The following is a 20,300-nucleotide window of genomic DNA, read 5'->3' on the forward strand; positions in this document are numbered from 1 at the left end:
TAAGTTTGGTTATTACACTTTGGGCTTTTCTTTTCTTTTTTTCTTATTTCCCCCCCTTTTTCCCTTTGAAAGTTTTTTCTACTTTTTTCTTTTTTGGTCTTCATCTTTTAGTATGCCTGTCCTTTCCACGCCTGAATTGCCATGCGAATCTGTGAAAGTAAATTATTTCTAAAATCACTTCGCAAACTCTCAGTACATAATACAGATACATAAATAAACACACAAACACAAAAATCAGGAAATCATTTCTATACTTACTTTGTAAGTTGCGCTAATTCAAATTCCAATAACCTCTTTGCTTCCAATAAAGTATTTATTTCTTGTTTCATCTGTTTTTCTAGACCTTTTAAATTGTCTGCCTCAAATGCATGAGTCTTCAATTCATTTTGCAACAATAGTCGCTTATTTGATTCCTGTTCCAGTTGCAGAGTCAAATTCTTAACCTATGAATGAAAAAATAATTCAGATCTTAAGTGTCTTAAATAATTTTTAGACATTATTTAAAAGTGTTAATCAAATATCAAGTACATTGCAATTCCTTATACAAGTAGAACATACACTCTTCTAGATGTATATTACTATAGAATTTACTATTCAAGTCAAACTAATTTCCAAACTTCAGTTATGAAATTTTGGAAAGAAAATAATTCTTTACAACTCTACTATGTTTGGAAAATTCTGGAGTAAAACTTTAATACAGGGACTGGAGTCATAGCACAGTGGGTAGGGTGTTTGCCTCGCACGTGGCGAACCAGGGTTCGATTCCCAGCATCCCATATGGTCCCTTGAGCACTGCCAGGAGTGATTCCTGAGTGCAAAGCCAGGAGTAACCCCTGAGCATCGCCAGGTGTGACCCAAAAAGCAAAAAAAAAAAAGTTTAATACAAAGTAAACTTTTGGAGACATTTCCAAATATAATCCCTGATAAGGGGCATTTAAATGTATTTGCTCTTCATGTTTTTGTCTACAATATTTCAAAATTTAATGAGGCCTTCCTTAACTCTCAAATGTGATTAGTCTTAACATTTCTTTATCATTTATATTAACCCTTTAAAGATACATTATGCTTCCAACGATGTACCATTTTAGTATTTTTCCCTCTGGTGTAAGTTTCACAAAAATGAAGGATCTTTTAATTTTACAGGTGGCCAAAATTCTATTTTTAAATGACAATCTATACTTACATTCTGAGCTAATTCTAAGTATCTCTAATTTTAAAAAATTCTCTCATTTATCCAATGATTAATTGGAGATCTTGGTAAGGCATATTTTTAAAATAATGAAAATGAGTTGCACAGTTATGGAATTATATAGCAAACAACAAAAGATAAAAAACAGGGTTTTGATACCAACTAAAATAACTCATCAATAGAAACTGATGATATATACTTTTTAAAAATTTTAAACACCATGAATAATGTATTTCCAATCTCTTTTCTTTATTATCTTATTTACTAAAACAATTCATTTTCCTAAGGAAATATTTTCACCTGTAACTCCCTTTTTAAGTTTAAAAGACAAAATACTTTTGCCGCAAGTATACACTTTTCTTTCCTTTTTTTTTAAGGGTTACTTCTGGCTCTGCACTCAGGAATTGCTACTGTTGGTTGTCAGGGGGCAATATGGGATGCTGGGAACTGAACCTGGGTCACCTGCATGCAAGGCAAAAACCCTACCTGCTGTACTATCACTCTAGCCCACAAGTATTTGCTTTGACATAATATTCAACATATAGATTAAGTCACTTTCTAATCCTTATTTATCTTCTTACGCACTTTTTTCTTACTTATTTTGTCTGAAACACCTACTCAAATTTGAGCTTTGACCAAAACAATTAAAAAACAATCTGAAGTCAATGAAAGAATGCATTCTTAATCAATTTTTAATAGCGCTAAGGATTTTATTTTTAAATTTGCTTTTAAATAATTATACAATATATATGATTTAAACAAGGAATTAAAGGTGCTCCACAACTATTTGATGGTTTTCCTAGCAAAGAAATTCAATTATGATGGGACCTTTTTATTACTGAACTACTTTATTAGTAATAAATCTTGCAAGCAAGTATTTTTATTAAAAAGAAGGAACAGTGATTTAAGCAAGCACTCTTTTATTATCATTATTTTAATTGATTATGTTCTCCTTCTATAACTCATGCTTCTCAAACTGTTAACTTTTTTCTTTGTTTTCTTTTTGGGCTACACCCAGTGGTACTAAGAGCTAATTCCTGGCTCTGGGCTAAAGGATCACTCCTGACAGTGCTCAGAGGACCATATTCTGTGCCAGAGATTGAACCAAGTCAGCTGCATGCAAGGTAATCACCTTAACCTCTGTACTGTTTTTCCAGCCCCTCAAACTTTATTTTTGAGGTATTACTGTCCAAAATATAGGTAATCTGGCAATACTCAGGGGTTACTTCTGGCTCTGGACTGAGGAATTACTCCAAGGGGTGCACAAGGGACCATATGAGATGCTGGGGATAGAACATAGGTCAGCCACATGCAATGCAACCCACTGTATTATCTCTCCAGCCTCTCTTTCTCCCTTACTAAACATGTATATGTAGTCTAATTATTGCCAGTGCTTCTAAAATATATACACTAGTCACAAGGATGTATGTCCTTTTAATCATTTAATACTTTTCAGATATGTACCCTGTGTTTTCCAACAATCTAAATCAGTCAAGTCCCTGTAGCTTTATTTATTTTTGAAATATAAGAATTAGCTCCTTTTTGTAATATCAAGATACGTTACAAGAAAGAATCTTTTATTTTTTTAAAAAGAATAAGGTTAGTTTTAGGGGAGAAGCTATGATACTTCCATACAGAGTTGTACTGTCATAGTGCAAGATGATATAGACTGTATGCTGTGAGTTTTCTGTATGTATTTGAAAACTGAAATTTTAGGAGCTAGGGATGTAGTTGTGACACACAGGACTGAACCCAGACACCAAAGGTCATTTTATTTAAAACTCCTTCATGTTATTTAAATAATGACTCTTCGGTCACACTTAAGATTTTATTTTACTAATAGAGTTAGTACTGTTCATTTTCCTTACTTCTTCCTCCATCCTTTCCTTATTTTCAGTCAAATGCTCAAGCTTCTGCTGTGATTGTTTGAGATCAACATCTAGCATAGAACATTGTTTCTCTATGTGAACAACTCTATTTTCAGCCTTCTCTCGAGCTTCTCTTTCTTCTTTCAGCTTTTTTTCAATTTCTGTAAAAGTAATAAACATATAGTTAAAGAAAGATTGCTTTTAATATTTTTCACTTTAGACAAATTGGTGCTAAAAATCCTTAGTTTTCATTTCACTTTATTTTTTATAGGGGCTGCACCTGAAAGTTTGGTATTCACCCAGGTGGTTAGTTAATCAGGACTGTAGAAGACTCTGCCAACTGAGACCCACCTGTCTTTGCTGTTTGAATTCTGGAACTCTAATAAACTACTCACAATACCAGTGCCAATGTTATTTTAATTATTTGTACAGTGAAATTTCTAGGGAAGAGTTCTTTTTTTTTTTTCTTTTTTGGGTCACACCTGGCGATGCACAGGGGTTACTCCTGGCTGTGCTCAGGGGACCACATGGGATGCTGCGAATTGAATCTGGGTTGGCCGCATGCAAGGCAAACGCCCTACCCGCTGTGCTATCTCTCCAGCCCCTAGGGAAGAGTTCTAAAACATAACAAATACAACTTAATTCAACATACTGAATCACTTCCTCACCTTTTAATATATATATCACAAATCACAAATCATCCTGTTATTCGTCGATTGCCTCGAGCAGGCCCCAGTAACGTCTCCTTCATCCTAGCCCAGTAAAGGTAAAGGTAAAGGTCCTCCCGTTGATCGTCGATTTGCTCGAGCGGGCCCAGTAACGTCTCCATTGGAGACTTTGTTGTTACTGTGTTTGGCATATCGAATACTCTCGGTAGCTTGCTGGGCTCTCCGAGAGGGGCGGAGCTGAGATTATATTCAAGGCTCTTCAGGAGAATGAGACCCATCATTGTTACTGGTATTTGGCATATTGGGTATGCCACGGGGAGTTTGCCAGACTCTGCCGTGTGGGCAGGCTACATTCGGTAGCCTGCCAGTTTGTCCAAAGTAGGAATGAGATAATAAAATGTTGCGTGGCCGCAAATGCGGCCGCGCGGTTCCAGGAGCTGGTTTTTATAGTCTCTGAGTCTTGGCCGTTGATGGGACTACATGGCGCCAGGGGGCCAGTTGGTGGGTGTGACCCCCGTCTACTGGAATTTGGAGGATCTGGGTGAAGGGGCGTACGGGGGGGCGGGGCGGACTGTCCCCAGTGCGCCCCAGGCGGGTCGCGCCGTGGGGGGGGGGGGGTCCAAGGCCACGCCGCCACCGAGCAGGGCGAAGCGAGCGCACGGGGTCAGCGGCAATGTCGGCCACCCAAATATATATATATATATATATATATATATATTTTTTTATGTAGGAGTACTGCTATTTATTCAGCCACTGATTAGCTGATTGAATTGGGCATGAACTCCACCTTACTGGTTTTTTTAAATAATTTTATTTATTCATTTACTTTCTTCTTATATTTATCCACTGAATCACTGTGGGAAAAGCCACAAAGTCTTCAGGTCCAAGTCTCGGTGATACAGTGATCAAACACCTTTCCCTTCACCAGTACTCACCTTTCACCACCAAGAACCCCAATATACCCCCTCCCACCCCTCCCAATGCCTGTGAGGCAGAGGATCTCCACGTAACTCTTCTCTACATTGATTACATTATGTCAACAAAAGATGTACCATCATTGTTTAGAATTTCTCCCCAAACAATCAGAATTGCATAAAAAGGCATTGTAAAATACTTTGTTTTCTATAGCTGGTTATGAGAATCATATAATGTCATGCACGGCCGCATGATTCCTTTTTAATATTATAACTTCTCTAGCTTTTTCTGCTATCCTCTTCTGCTGCCAGGATGCTGATTTCCCTTTTTGGTCTCTCTTCCATCTAACTTCCAAGTATTAAACTCTCAGGGCTTCACTCTGATTCCTCTTTTCATCTGTTCTTATTCTTCACTTAGCAGATCTCATTAGATTCCATATATGGATCTTTGGGTATGATCTGAATGGATACTTCTCCCCAAAGCTCAAGATTTACATACTATTATCTCCACCTAGATAGCTAATACTATTTTCAAAGTTAATATAACTAAATAGATGCCCTTTAGAATATTGAAGCATACACGTAAAATTTAAATATAGTAACCCTATTAGAATAGAGATACTCTTAACGTTCAGTTCTTTCTATGTGATATTGCTGTTGTCATAAGTTTGAGTGAATTATATTTTTCTTTTAAAAAAATGAATATTCATGCTTTATATCAAGTCTTTAAAAAAATCAACTGACCATATTCAGGAAAACTTTGATTTTAACAGAAACATCTTTTGGAAACCCAGCAACCAGAAGAGAACAGCGCAGTCTCCTGCCCCCGCACCTGGCTGTCCTTACTGGGGCCCTTTGGAGGGGGGCGGGTTGAGTTTCCTTCCCCGCCCCGAGCAGAGCCCCGGCAGCCAAAGACTTCCGGAACCAGCCACAGCCATGCTGAGACCACTCTCCACATGCATGAAGGAACCGGCATAGGAACACAGGAATGCAGGTCCAGGGGCTGAGATCTCCAAGCCTGCTCGGATCGGGACTGGGCCTCCTCCACCCAGATCCCCCATCTTCCAGTAGGTAGGTATCACACCCACCAAATGCCACCTGCGCCAGTTAATCCCATCAACAGCAAAGACCCAGAGACCATAAAACCCAACAGCCAGAAGCACAGGGCTGCATGACATCTTATTATCTAGTTCTTACTCTGGAGAACCTGGCATGCTACTGAGAGCGTCCTACCTGCACGGCAGAGTCTGGCAAACTCCCCGTGGCATACTCAATATGCCAAAAACCAGTAACAATGATGGGTCTCATTCTCCTGACCCTGAAAGAGTCTTGAATATGGCACTTTTTAAAATCTCAAGGGCTAGGACGAAGGAGATATTACTGGTTCCTGCTCAAGGAAATCAATGATCAACAGAATGATCGTGATCGTGATAGTGATCTTTTGGAGAAGTTTGTTTCTGGTCCACACTTGGTGATGCTCAGGCATTACTGCTGGCTCTCTACTCAAGAATCATTCCTTGGTGATACTCCAGGGGGTCATGTGGATTATCACAACTCCAATCCAGGTTGGCCTCATGCAAGGCAAGCACCTTACCCACTGTACTATCTCTCTGGCCCCTAACAAAAACATCTTGGTTAATTTTTAATATTGTGAATATATATTGTTTAGCCTTAGAAATTAAAAAATTAAAATAGAGGCAGTGTACATCTATTGCTAAGAAAGTTGTGTAGAATAAAATTCAGGATTGATAAACTTACAAAAGTTCTGTGTATATGTACAACAAACTAGGAAGGGTATTAAATTATAACAGTAGGTGAAAAGTCTCGATAAAGATGAAGGATGGGTACTCGATCATTGTATAACTGAAACCCTGCACAAAAATTTGTAAGTGTACAACTGTACCTCATGGTGTTTCACTAATAAAAATGAAAAAAAAAAAAGAAAAAAGAATGAAGGCTGCCCAAGAATTCTGGAGGAATAATTAGACTTACTTTTGATTATTGATTAAAAATCCAGAAGTAGTGAATGGCTATGAAGTAGTGAATGGCTATGGTCATTTGTACATATTTGTCTGGTAAAGATTAAAAAATGTCCAGTGGGGGAAAAAGAAGATGAAGGAGAAAGATGATCATAACCTGTTTCTAATGTTCCTGTATGTCCTATGCCATTAGGAAAGTCACTTCCTCTAGATTTTTACTAAGAGCACTATTTTGGGAGGTAAATCTAATGTCAAATTATTTAGTTTGACCCTACACTGCCCCTGTGAAAATAAATTACCATATCTTCTACCTTATTTTATAATTATCCTCTTCACCTCGAGCAAAAAAAGATTTAATTCTTCATTCTTCTCATTGTTATTACTTTGGTTTTAAAGTCAAAATAATAATCCCTGGCGGTGCTGAGAGGACCAGGGTATCAGGATATCAGGGATTCAACATGAGTTGGCTCCGTGCAAAGCAAGCACACTATCCATTGTACTCTCTCTCCAGCCTTTGTCCTTGTCTTAAATACAGTTCATATGGTAGAGAAGGAGTGGGATGGAAGCAGAGGATTACTGACTCTATGACAGTGGGGGTATCAAACAGTAATATATAAAGTGCTGTAAACCATGTTTTCACATTATAAAATAGTGGAAAAAAGATTCATGCTAGAATTTATATTCAAAAGTATAAATAGATACTTATTTTTGTAGTAAATACAGACGTAGACTATAATGATGCACACATAAAACTTATGTTATAAAGCAATGTTATCTTAGTATTTTAAAATTAAAACAAAAATAAGTAGATGCCATGGGGCTGGAACAATAGTACAGCGGGTAGGCTGTCTGCCTTGCGCATGGCCGACGCGGGTTCGATTCCCAGCATCCCATATGGTCCCCCGAGCACCGCCAGGAGTAATTCCTGAGTGCAGAGCCAGGAGTAACCCCAGAGCATCGCTGGGTGTGACCCCAAAAAGCAAATAAATAAATAAATAAATAAAGTAGATGCCGTTATTTTCCCCTTATTACTCATTGTCCAAATTTAAGTAAATTACTGTTAACTCAGCTACTAGAATTAGAATTCTGATCCGATTCCCTTTTTGCTCTTTTAATTCACTTTTCAATTCTTGTCCTCTGTATTTCCACTGTTTTCACAGCTCTACCATTAATGTCTAAGGTCAATGCCTTCTAGTTGATTCCTACCTTTTAAAATAATAAGACACTGAGAACTGGGGTGGGGTGGGGTGTACACACCTGGTGGTGCTCAACGGTTACTCCAGCAATGCGTGGAGATCATGCTCCTACATGCAAAGAATGCACTCCAATCCTTAAGCCATCTTCTCAGTCCCTGATCTTCCCTTTTAAATTGTTACCCTCTCAAAAGCGTTCTCCACATGGTAGTAAAAGTTATCTTTTAAAAACAAAAATGGCATATTCCACCACATCTTAAATGGCTTCCTGCTACCCTTAGAGTAAGAATACTGAACTTATTTCCTATGACTGAAACATAATTTCTTCCACTCTTTCAGAGCAGCAGAGACAGCAGAGTTGAGTGGTACATACTGGTCTTCCATGTTAATCAGGTTCAATGCCCAGCAAACTCCCCAAAATAAAAACTAAAACAGCTTTCATTTCAGCTTCTAATGCTTACCTCAAATATTATTGTCTTAGAGAGCCCTTTCCTCAGAATCTTCGATCAAGTAGTAAGTACTACTACCTACAATTATTATATTTACTTCACATTAACGATTATAATCTATACCTATTTTCATTTAATTGTTATTGTCTATCTCCAATGTCAGAAAATATTACTAAGAGGATGGTTCTTGCCTTATTTTTCTGCTATATACCAAACAGAATATACTGCAAATGCCCTATATATTAGTCAATAATAAACATGTATAAGAAATAGAAGCATTTCAATATGCATTAAAATTGTGTATGTACAATGCAGTAAGATTATAAAGACAGGTAAGTGCCAACTCAAAAGATTCTGTATGCAATGAAAGGATTGATATTTATTTTGATTTTTTGGGCCACACCCAGTAGTGCTCAGTGTTTACGCCTGGCTCTGTGCTCAAGGATCACCTCTGGTGGAACTTGGGGGATTATAGTGGGAGCCAGGGAGTGAATCTGGGCTGGCCACATGCAAGGCAAGTGTACTACCCACTATACAGTCCTGATGCTATATAATCCTAAAGAGCTTATATAATTATAAAATTTTGACTAAAACAAAAACTTTTTAAAAAAAATATTTTTGGGGTTTGGTCGGTTCTTGGGCCATATCCATCAATGCACAGGGGTTACTCCCTATACTCAAGACTCACTTCTAGCAGTGTGTGGGTGACCATATGGGATGCCAGGGATCAAACCTGGGTTGGATGCGTACAGGGTAAGGACCTTCCCTGCTGTACTATCTATCCCTCCAGCCCTAAAACAAAAATTTCTATAAGCAATTATTTAAAATCACAATGCAGAAAATATTAAAACTGATAACTTACCATACATTGCTACAGACTTAGCCTCTTCAATAGATTGATGTTTGTCGGTTAAACGAGCCTTGGTTACTTTATGTTCATTTACCTCTTGTTCTAATCGCTGTTGTAATGATTTAAGTTTGTAGTTTAAATCTATCTCTAAGTTATTCTTTTCCTATAAAAATAAGGAATCATATATTATGCAAAAAATTAATTTCACATTACACAAAAGACAAAACAAAATTATGAATCACATTTTTCTGAAATGTATACCATGTTTGCTTATATGTTTTTATTCAGATCAGAGAGATCAATCATATGACTGTGTATATTTTGGTATGGAAATCTGAATTTGATCCCTGCCACTGTATGGCTCCCAACCACCACCAGGATAGGCCCCTGAGCAACTTGTTGGTAGAAGTCCCAGAACACTGTGGCCTCAAAATCAATTTATTCAGGAACATCCTATTTATTTCATTTTCTATAGTGACTAATTTTTTAAATATAAGACATAATTTAAAGCAAAACACCACCTTTTCATTACCCCAACCCCTCCCATTTGAATAACACACAGCAGAGAGCAGTTCTGTTGAAAGTTATAGCATTTCATTACATAATCTTGATCCCTGTCTTTAGTTATTCTGTCACAATTTTTTGACACACATACGGGGAGTCACACATAGTGATGCTCAGGGGTAACTCCTGGCTCTGTGCTCAGGTATCACTATTGGCGGTGAAGGGGAATAATATGGTATGCCATGTATTGAACCCAGGTCAGCCATGTGCAAGGTAAATGCCCTACTTAACCAGCTGTACAAACTCTCCAGCCCTAATTGTTACACTTAAAAAAAATTTTTTTAATTTTATTTTTGTAAGTTGTTCACATTAATTGATTACATTCAATATTACAACACCAATTCTACCATGATTACACCTTCCCACCATTATTTTAAATTCTTCCACCACCATTCAAGCCTGTCTGCCAGCCTGCCAGGCTTGAAATAAAAAATAATTTATTTTCTATTGCTTATTGTGAATATCATGATAAGTCACACGGCCACTTTTGCAGCCGTGTGCTTCTGGAATTCCAAAATTGTAAATGGTTGGGGTCCACAGACATCTCTATAGGGAGCTAATCAATTCTGTGATTCATTTGGGAGTCTCTGGATCAAAGCTGTGCTGAGATGCAGCCTGGAGGCAGATAGTGGGCATGACAGACAGGACCCTAAGCAGGCGGGGAGACTGGAAGGGAAGGTCCATTTTCGTCTCCGCTGCCGCCAAGTGGCCTGGAGTCTTAAGTCCTTGATCCCACACCCCAGGGCTTTGCTTCTGAAAGCTCGATGTCACAATTTTTAAAAAGCCTCATATAACGGTCACTTTCCACTTTTTGGGGGAGGCAAAAAACCTCACAGAAATGAACAGGACATATACAGGCTCTACCAGTGAGTTCTCATTTTATGCATGAATGCATATACCAGTTTTCTGATCACTTCTCTGATGATACACCTAGATCCAAGTTTGAAAGCTGGATATGCATCTTATCTATTTAATCTTAGCAACAGAGAATAACTAATAATTTGGAATGGAAGGCACACCTGGAGGTGGCTTAGGGGCAAATTCTTGGCTCAGGGCTTGAGAGTTTTTCCTGATGGTGCTCAGACACCATACTTTGAATTGAAGATTCTGTATGCAAAACATATGCTCTAGCCACTCCCTCCCACCAAAAAAGCAATTCAGACTAGTAGGACTGCACTTTCATCTTTTCAGTGTGCAATAACAGGGCAATTTTTAACATCAACAGTTATCTCGAAACCAAGCAATTAGTGATAATATCAAATATTTATTTGGTCTTTCAAGGCAAGACCAAAATTAATGCTACTTTTATTAAATTTAATATCTGATGGCTACTAGTTTCTCATAATTAGTATACACTAAATCACTTACCTTGGGGCCAGGGATATAAAACAAAATAGGGTTTAGGTACCAAGTCTTGGGTTTAGGTACCAAGTCTTGCATCCACCTAAACTGGATTTGTTTTGGGGGTCATCCCAGTGGTACTCAAGGATCACTCCTGGCCTTCTTGGGAGACCATATGTAATGCTGGGGATCAAACCAGGCAGGGTCCACCATATGCCAAGGCAAGCACTTTAACCCCTATATACCCCTGTGCTTCATCCTCAACCACTGGCCCAATCCCCAGCACAGTCATGACAGCCTGGGCCTGGATTCCTACAGAATGTGGCCTGAGCAGTCCAATTCCTACAGAAATGGAGCAGCTCCGCATCCCCTCACGCCAAACTGCCAGCCCATGTGCTACAACAGCCCTTAGGCCCTCTGAACACCACTCAGGATGCGCTTCCCCTTTCCCAAACCTCACCTTTTCTGAATGATTAAGCATGTCTTGAGCCTCTTTTCTTTCTCCTTCCACTCTCTCAAGACTATGTTTGAGGTGTTTCACCTCTTCTTGTAAAGATGTAATTCGAGCTATCAAACAGTGAAAATAAAAAAGCTCAAGTGATAAAGTTATCAAAATTAGCTTTCAGCATGACCATTAACATAAGAAATAAATTTGTTTTCAAATCTGATCAGCTAAAATTTTTTTTAAAAGTATAAAAATTTGGGAATTGAACCAGGACGTCATACAAGAACATCACTCACTGTATCACTTGAAACACATTCCCTGCCCATAATTCAAAAATCAGATCTGAATCCTTGAGTGCTCTTTATATGTGAAGAGTAAGCCTTAAAAGGGCTAGAGAGAGTACAGCAGGTAAGGCACTTGCCTTGTGTGCAGTCAAATTGAGTCAGATCCTCGCAGAACCACTTATGATGGTGCCCTGAGCACCACTCCAGGAGTGATTCCTGAGTACAGAGATAGAAGGAAGCCCAATATGATCGTGTAGGCTATGTGAAATGTTTTTGAAATAAAAATCTTTTTGATACAAAGCATAGACATATTTATATGTATCTATGCTTTGTGACTTTGTGACTATACATACGTGTGTGTGTGTGTGTGTGTGTGTGTGTGTGTGCATGTATGCTTGCTCAAATAGAATATGTGAAGTTTTTATTTTTTTTTAACTCTTTTTTTTGGGAGGGAAGGGTCCATACTGGGCTTCCTTCTAGTGGCCTTTTGGTCCGATTCCACAACAGTCTGAGCTCAGGACTGTTCCTGATAATGCCCAGGGGACCTAGTATAGGGTACAGGGATGAAACTCAGGCCTCTTGCATGCACGGGATGCTCTCGGCCTGTTGAGCTGTCTCTCCAGTCCAGATAGTGGCGTTTTGTTTTTGGATCACATCTGGCAGTTTCATGGATTACTCTTGGCTCTGTGCTCAAGGGTAACTTCCACAGGGCCACAAGGGGTGCCAGGAATTGAACCTGAGTTGGCTGTGTGCAAGTCAAGCCATTTGGAAGGCATGTACTATATCTCTGGCGTCAGAATGTAGCTTTTTAAAACTTACAATGTGTCTCGTATGTATGCTGAGCTTTACATACACTTCACTTTTATTATTTATAGTTTTGATTTGGGGGCCACGCATGGTGGTGCCTAGGGCTTACTCCTGGTGCTATGTTTAGAGATCACCCCTAGCTGGGCTCAGGGGGACTATATGGGGTATTTGGAATTGAACCTAGGTCAGCTGTGTGTAAGAAAAGTGCTCTACCCACTCTGCAATATGTACAGCCTCTGTGTGAACTTTAATTTACCTTAAAGTTAAGAAATAAACCTTAGGCACCAAGGAGATAACTCAAGAGAGACTATATGCTCAGTATACACAAGAACCTGAGGGATACTACTATGCTTACATTCCTCTTCTCCTACCATCCCAAAAGGACCACTGGGTGCGGTCCTGGTGACCCCTCACCTCCAAGCTAAACACTGCCTGGGAGCAGGACCAGGCCCCTGAGTCTCACTGTAGGTGGCCTTAAAAAGAAGCAAAACTAAATATTAAAGGAAGCATTTTAAAAGATAAACATCAATTATAAATCCTGCCATGAATGCTCCTTAACTTCACTGGTGCTGAAACACAGATTCATTCAAAAACATTTTTGAAAATCATTTTAAAGCAGAATCTTATCTGTAAGACTAGACATTTAAAGAATTTTAGAATTAAAAGGATGTATAGGTGGTCAACTATTCTAACTCCTCGGTTTATAAAGAAGACAAATGAAGTAATTTTTACATAACTATATAAAAAACCCTAGAAAAGTTAAGGAAGCTAAAAATAAAGCTTTTCTAATACATATAATAAGGCCACTCTCTTGTTATTTTTCAAATCTATTTTAAGCTGAGTCCCTGAGAAATAAGATTACACAACACTGCCCAGCAAAGAACCAACGGGAGACTTTAATTTTGTTTCCATAGTAACAGAAACTGACCCTGACCTCTCTGCACAGAATTATATCTAATCACCAAGCCCCATGAGACCCCAAATATGTTCCCATCCTGCATGTAAGGTTAAAATCAACTACACCACCACCATTTTCCCCCATCTGGCAACTTACACACATATCTGTTTTGATTAGGTATTATAAACGTCAGTACTTACAGAAATACTAAACTGGAGGGAAAAATTAAGTGAAATGAGTATCAGCAGACATATTTTATAAAACAATCTGAATTTTACTATTATTATTAGAACTATTCCTTCAAGATTATAATTAATCTTTTCCAATTCTTTATTTGCAATAGGATTCTATTCTGGAAATGAGTTTCTATTTCTACCAATAACACATGAAGAGTATTCAGTTTTTCGGGGGGTTGTTTATTTGTTTGTTTTCATGTCACACCTGGCAATGCTCAGGAGTTACTCCTGGCTCAGCACTCAGGAATTAACTCCTGGTGGTGCTTAGGGGACCATATGGGATTGCTGGGGATCAAAATTGGATCGGCTGCATGCCCTATCCACTGTATTCTCTGGCCCAGAGTACCCAGGTTATAATAATAATCCTTCTCTGCCTGACTGACTTAGTCTTACACTTTGAGTAAACTTTGAATGAGTCATGTTTTAGAATTAAGTTTTTAGTACTCTGTGAAGCTGAAGACATCCTTATTTCCTATCTTGAGGTACTTGTGAGAATGAAAAAATTAAAACGTAGGCATAAGACTACTACTCAGCTTTAAGAAAAGATGATATAATGCAACTATTGCTACAAGGATGGATATGGAGAGTATCAGGCTAAACAAAGTTAGCCAGAGGGAGAGGGTCAGACACAGAGATCTCTCCTACAAGTGGGTTATAAAGAAACAACTAGGGGTATAACAAATGCCCAGAAGCAACAGAAACTGAGAACTTATCTTTAGTACAAAGGTTATTACAGTGGAGGGAAGGAAGAAGATTAAGGTGGTGGAAGAGAGGGGGACGATGACGATGTACACTGGAATAATGTTGGAGGGGTAGATGGAAGGGAACACTCTGGTGGAGGGTGTAGTGTTGGAACATGTTATGCAAAAAAAATTATTGTAAATGGTACTGTAAACCATGGAGCCTAAAATAAAATTATAAGAAAAAAAGAAAAATGTAGGCACAAAAGAGGAAGAAGGAAAACGATTTCTGATCTCATCATCATTTTCTTTACAAGGACAATGATAAAAAATATATATACTGGGGCTGGGGATGTAGCTCAATGGAAAAATGCATGCTTTGCATGGATCAATTTCTGAATTTATCTGCAGCACTAAAAACAAATTAGATCACAAATAAAATTATTAAAACAGCAACTGTCATGTTTTTTAAAATAAAAAATAAATTTACCTTTCATTAATAAAAGTTACCTTCATTAAAAGACAATGTAATAAATACAATGAATTATTATACTTAAAAGGGTATAATACACATCACAAATTTGTCTTTTTAGGCATTATAATATATGTATCTTATCACAGTAAAAAAAAAAAATTTTACCTTGAAGGTCACCAATCATCTCAGAATCATGACCTCTGTCTCTTCGTTCAGCTTCTAACACAGCTTGCAGCTGGTAATAATCTTTGTCCATTTGTGACTTGGAATTCTCTAAAATTCTATTTCTTTCTTGCAATTCTCTGTTCAGGGACTCTAGCTGACTAATTGACTTGCTCATCTCTGTGTGACTCTTCCTTAATCTTACAGCTGTATCTGATTCTGTTCTAAGTAAGTCATTGGCTTCTTCCAGCTATTTTAAAAAAGAGCAAGAAAATAAGATTTTTTAAAAAAATCAAAATTCATTCACTTCTTTTCATCATATTCAAAATTTATGCTGTAAAAACGTACCTGTTTTTGTAACTGTGCCAGTTTCTCATTAGCAAGCTGTGAATTCTGACTTACTTTCTTTAGATCTTCCAATTGATCCTTTAAAGTAGAAACTAGATGAAAGATATAGAAAAGATATAGAAATCATATAGATACAGAAATCAAAAGATATAGAAATCATACAGAAATCTTTCTATATGAAAGATATAGAAATCACCTTTCAAGTATAAGATATAAATCTCTTTAGAAAATTAACTTAGTCTTGGGTCATATAGTTACATAAGGTCATCTATCAAAGTCAAATAGCATCTTTTTGGAAGTATTTACATTTAGATTAAATTTATCATACAAGAGGAGTATCATTTTATAATATATAAACAGATTTGCTTCACTTCTGTAATATTTAAATTTTATTTCCATAATACTCAAATAACTCAATTAAGCTAGTTTTCACATTATTTTTGAACTGTACAAGTCTTTGAATTTCAGCACTTACTTTTAACAACCTATAGTCAGATTATGTTCACTTAAATATATGTCTTTGCTGGAGCTGTAACTTAAGTGTCAGTACAAATGCTTTGCATGTATGAGGCTGGGGTTTAGTTCCCAATACCAAAATCAAAAGTAGGCACATCTTAACAATTCAGTAACAGCATATAGACATGCTTTATTCTTTTTATTCTATTATGTGGGTGCGGCAAAATTTATCATTGGAAATTAATGTTGAAAATTAATTTTTGTATATAATTTCTTATAAAGCCCACTCCTCCCCCTGCCTCTACGGCAGACAATTTCCCTCTTTCTCCCCCTCTACCTATGGGCTCTAATGACTTAATAGCAGTATTCTTACTTCCCTTTTAATAGACATCCCACTGCACGGTTTGGGAAACCAGGGGTCACACCCGCAATGCTCATTCCAGTGATGTAAGCCTGATGATTCAGTATGTGGCCCAGTGGTAGTAAACTTGGGGGTTCATAATACTGAAAGTGGTAGGGACTGGAGAGCTGCCAGGGAGCCACCAGTTTTAAGACATCCCAGTTTCCAATTTGCACAGATCGATGAAAATTACTCTTCTACACTAGTATACTGGTTTTTAACATACTATAATCTTGGGATCTAGAAATTCAGCTCATAACATCTTTATGATTGCGACTGAAAAAAATGCACTAAATTTAACTATCTCATGACAAAGAAAGATAGTTCTGCATAAATTCCAAAGAAATGTCAAAAGTAGTAATATATATTACCTTCATTTTCTACATTCCTTCTCTTCTCATTTTCCTGTTCTGCTTTTCGTTGATACTCATTAATTCTATGCTGTAACAACATTTTCTCCTTTTCAATTTGAGACACTGTAGACTCTAAATTTCTTCTTTGATTACCCTGAAATTATAACATTATGATTACAATACTCATTCTCACTTATTTGAGGTAATATTTTTGTTCTTTAAAAAAATAAAACCCATAAAGACTTACAATAAATATATTAATTTCAAAGTAAGTATACATCCTAAGGACAACTTTTTAGTAATATGATTCAGTTTGCCTAACAGGAAGACACTGAGAATCCTCTTATGCAAATTTTCAGGGGTTTTTTAATTCGTGAATATAAAAAGTCATCCTATTAAATCTTTGAAACTGAATGTTGCTTAATTAGTTTAAAATGGTCACAATGCAATACTGATCACATCATCAGATTTTGACTTATTTACAAACCTAAATTTAAAATAATATGAAAAAAAGTCAGATACTTGAATATTTGATAATTTTATGGTACAAAATTCAAATGGTAGTAAGCAGTGCAGTGTGTAAGTTTAATAGTTTTGTGTCTCTCTTAATCCTTGTCCTATCTCAACAGAAATGTACACTGTAGTCCTGTTGTTCATCGATTTGCTCGAGCAGGCACCAGTAACGTCTTCATTGTGAGACTTGTTGTTACTGTTTTTGGCATATCGATACACCATGGGGAGCTTGCCAGGCTCTGCCATGCAGGCGGGATACTCTCTGTAGCTTGCCGGACTCTGCGAGAGGGATGGAGAAATCAAACCCAGGTCGGTCTCGTGCAAGGCAAACGCCCTAGCCACTGTGCTATCGCTCCAGTCCAACAGAAATGTATCTTTTCTAAATTATTCTTTGATTCCTCTAATAGTTATTTTTAAAAAATAAAAAAAAAAGGGAAAAGAAAACAATAAAGGGAGTCAGAGATAGTATAGTAAAGTGCTTGCCTTGCATGCAACTTAACTCAGGTTCAATCCCCAGAAACCCAAATGTTCCCCAAGGCCACCAGGAGTGATCCCTGAGAGCAGAGCCAGGAGTAACCCCTGAGCAAAGCTAGGTGTGGTCTAAATACAAAACAAAACAAAAAAAAACGATGAAGGAAACACTTGATTTAGAAAATAAGTGTGTGCGTGTGCGTGTGCGTGTGTGTGTGTGTGTGTGTGCGGGGGGGGGGGGATTAAAGGGAAAAAAATACTCTAACTCTAAAACATAAAAACTTATTTTCTGGGGTTTGAGAATGGTCTGGTCTCAGTGTGTGAGGCCTTCAGTTTGACCATTAAAATTCTGAAATTTGCCATTCTTAAATTTTATTTATTTACTTGGGGGTTTTAGGTCACACTAAAAAGGTGCCAAGGAGCTATTCCTCGTATGCAGTGACAGGAATCAAACCAAAATTGAGCTGAAGCAATTGACATTTTTTATTTGTTTGGGGGGGGGGGGGCTATACCCGGTGGTGCTCAGGGGCCACTTTGGGGACTAGGGGTCATTCTCAGTAGTGATCAGGGGACATATAGATGGATCAAACCCAAGCTTTCAGCATACAAGGTATGTACTCAGCCTATTGAGCCATTAATCTGGCCCTAGTTTTTAATTGTGCAATGATATTTTTTTTTTGGTGGTGGTGGTGGGGGGGGGGACACCCAGCAATTGATCCAGATCACTCCCAGCGGTGGTTAGGGGACCATATGATTAAGTTGTGGATAAAACCTGGGTGGGCTACATGCAAGCAAATGCCCTACCTGCTGTACTATCTCTCTAGTCCCATTACTGTGAAATAATTATATATTGCAGAAAGTTGCAAAGATAGTATATATTGAGAGGTCTTATATACCCTTTATTCAGTTTCCCCTAATATAGAAAATGTAACAAAATACTACATAAATTTTTATAATTCTTATACTTCTGATTATAACAAATGACTTAATATTCAAAACCAGACATTTTGGCTATTTTATCCTATTTAAGGTCTCTATTTTAGCAGATTTCGTCTACTAATCTCATTCTTAATTCCACTATTTTAACAGAATTAAGGAGGCACTGCCTCATTTTTATTAGAGGTGGAAATGCAGGTTTCCCACTTAGTTTTTATTGATACACAGGCTGGGCATAGTACAACTTCATTATTGACACAGTAATGGGAAACTTGGCATTCACTAGGCCTCCAGAGACACACCATGTTATGGGAGGGAGAAGAAATTTGTTACTCCTGTTAACACAACTTCCACAGATGCTGTAGCATTACCAGAAGCGCTAACAGTTACGACAGCCTCATATAGCCTCTGCCATGTAAATGACCCACCTTCACAGCCTCACAACTAATCACGGAAGAGATGCCAAGCCAAGCCAATGAAACTCACAGATAACACTGGTCTTTGGCTAAAAACTATGGGAACCCCTTGGGAGAGGGGTGAGCCAAGAGTCATCCCAGTTTCACAGGTTTCCTAGTTCCTGATCTACTATATTGATTTGTTATTTATCTGAATCTGAATGCTTATGCTGTTTCCCTAATAATATTCCTGGCAGTGCTCAGGGACCTTATGGGTTGCTGGGAATTGAACCCGGGTCGGCCACATGCAAGGCAAACCCTACCTGCTGTACTATTGCTCCAATCCCTCAATATACTTCTTGTTTCATCAGAAAATAAGTTAATATCATTCCTTTGTAAACTGTATTCTTCTATTTCTTCTGCTTTGATTCCAGATTCAATTTTTGATTTGTTGATTCTCACATTTCAAGTATTAAGAACTACTGACTTGAAATTTAGTATTGTAATAAAATTTCAAGTTTGCATGAAAATGCTATTATGGCATAATCTGTAACACTGGAACCCGTAACTCCAAAGTGAGGCTTTCATTATTATGCTTCGGCTCTAGTCTACAATTCAACCTAAAAATTTCAAATGCAGTTTTTCAGAAAAACAGAAGCAAACAATTTGGATGAGACAAACATTCTCTAAAAGGAAAATTCTGATTAGAAAGCAAAAGTACCTCTTCATCCAATTCTTTCATTATCTTGTCTAGTTTTATGTTTGAAGTTCTGTAAAAACAAAAGCAATGTAGATTATTAGTACATTAAATATTTTATTGGCCAGGGGTTAAGTAAATAAATAAAACTAAAATTTCTTAACTTTTGTTTCTGCTATGGATTCCCCCTTTGGAAGTACGATAAAGTCAATGGCCTTTTTTGTTTTTTCCGCTTTTTGTGTTACACCCGGCGATGCACAGGAGTTCACTTCTTTCTGGCTTTGCAGCACTCAGAAATTACCCCTAGTGGTGCTCAGGGGACCATACGGGATGCTAGGAATAGAACCTGTGTCGGCTGCATGCAAGCCAAATGCCCTACCCACTGTGCTACCACTCCAGCCCCTAAAGCCTTTTCTTGAATGTATTTTTTAAAGTATGAAATAAAGTACATAGGACTAAAGAACAAAATTATATTGAAATAGTCATAAGCTTCAAAATCAATCCAATTTAGGAAACATACCCTTTATTAATACACTGAATGTATAATAAAGTATAAATGATATGTTGAGATTACTCCCACAGCATAAGAATATACCTGTGGTTTCTACCAATAATATCCAAATCTATTATATCTGTAGCACTGTCCTCCCATTGTTCATCGATTTGCTCGAGCAGGCCCTGTAACGTCTTCTTTGTCAGAATTGTTACTGTGTTTGGCATATCGAATAT

At 37.6% G+C, this 20,300-nt stretch overlaps 1 protein-coding gene across 3 annotated transcripts in view; it reads right to left on the bottom strand.

Moving 5' to 3' along the window:
* Positions 1 to 20,300, bottom strand: part of ROCK1 (Rho associated coiled-coil containing protein kinase 1) — a 122,880-nt gene that overhangs the window by 34,631 nt on the left and 67,949 nt on the right. For all 3 annotated transcript variants that reach the window (XR_008795528.1, XM_056137909.1, XM_056137908.1), the window contains exons 13-20: positions 19,596 to 19,644; positions 16,578 to 16,713; positions 15,351 to 15,442; positions 15,006 to 15,252; positions 11,476 to 11,582; positions 9,123 to 9,273; positions 3,058 to 3,218; positions 259 to 443 (exon numbers count right to left, since the gene is read on the bottom strand). Coding sequence is in view for 2 of the 3 variants with exons in the window: in XM_056137909.1 (XP_055993884.1) it covers positions 259 to 443; positions 3,058 to 3,218; positions 9,123 to 9,273; positions 11,476 to 11,582; positions 15,006 to 15,252; positions 15,351 to 15,442; positions 16,578 to 16,713; positions 19,596 to 19,644 (1,128 nt within the window). In the remaining variant the exon portion in view is untranslated. The remainder of the gene's footprint in view (positions 1 to 258; positions 444 to 3,057; positions 3,219 to 9,122; positions 9,274 to 11,475; positions 11,583 to 15,005; positions 15,253 to 15,350; positions 15,443 to 16,577; positions 16,714 to 19,595; positions 19,645 to 20,300) is intronic.

Source organism: Sorex fumeus, unplaced genomic scaffold, assembly GCF_029834395.1.
Source record: "Sorex fumeus unplaced genomic scaffold, SorFum_2.1 ptg000128l, whole genome shotgun sequence".
NCBI classification, from domain to species: domain Eukaryota; kingdom Metazoa; phylum Chordata; class Mammalia; order Eulipotyphla; family Soricidae; genus Sorex; species Sorex fumeus.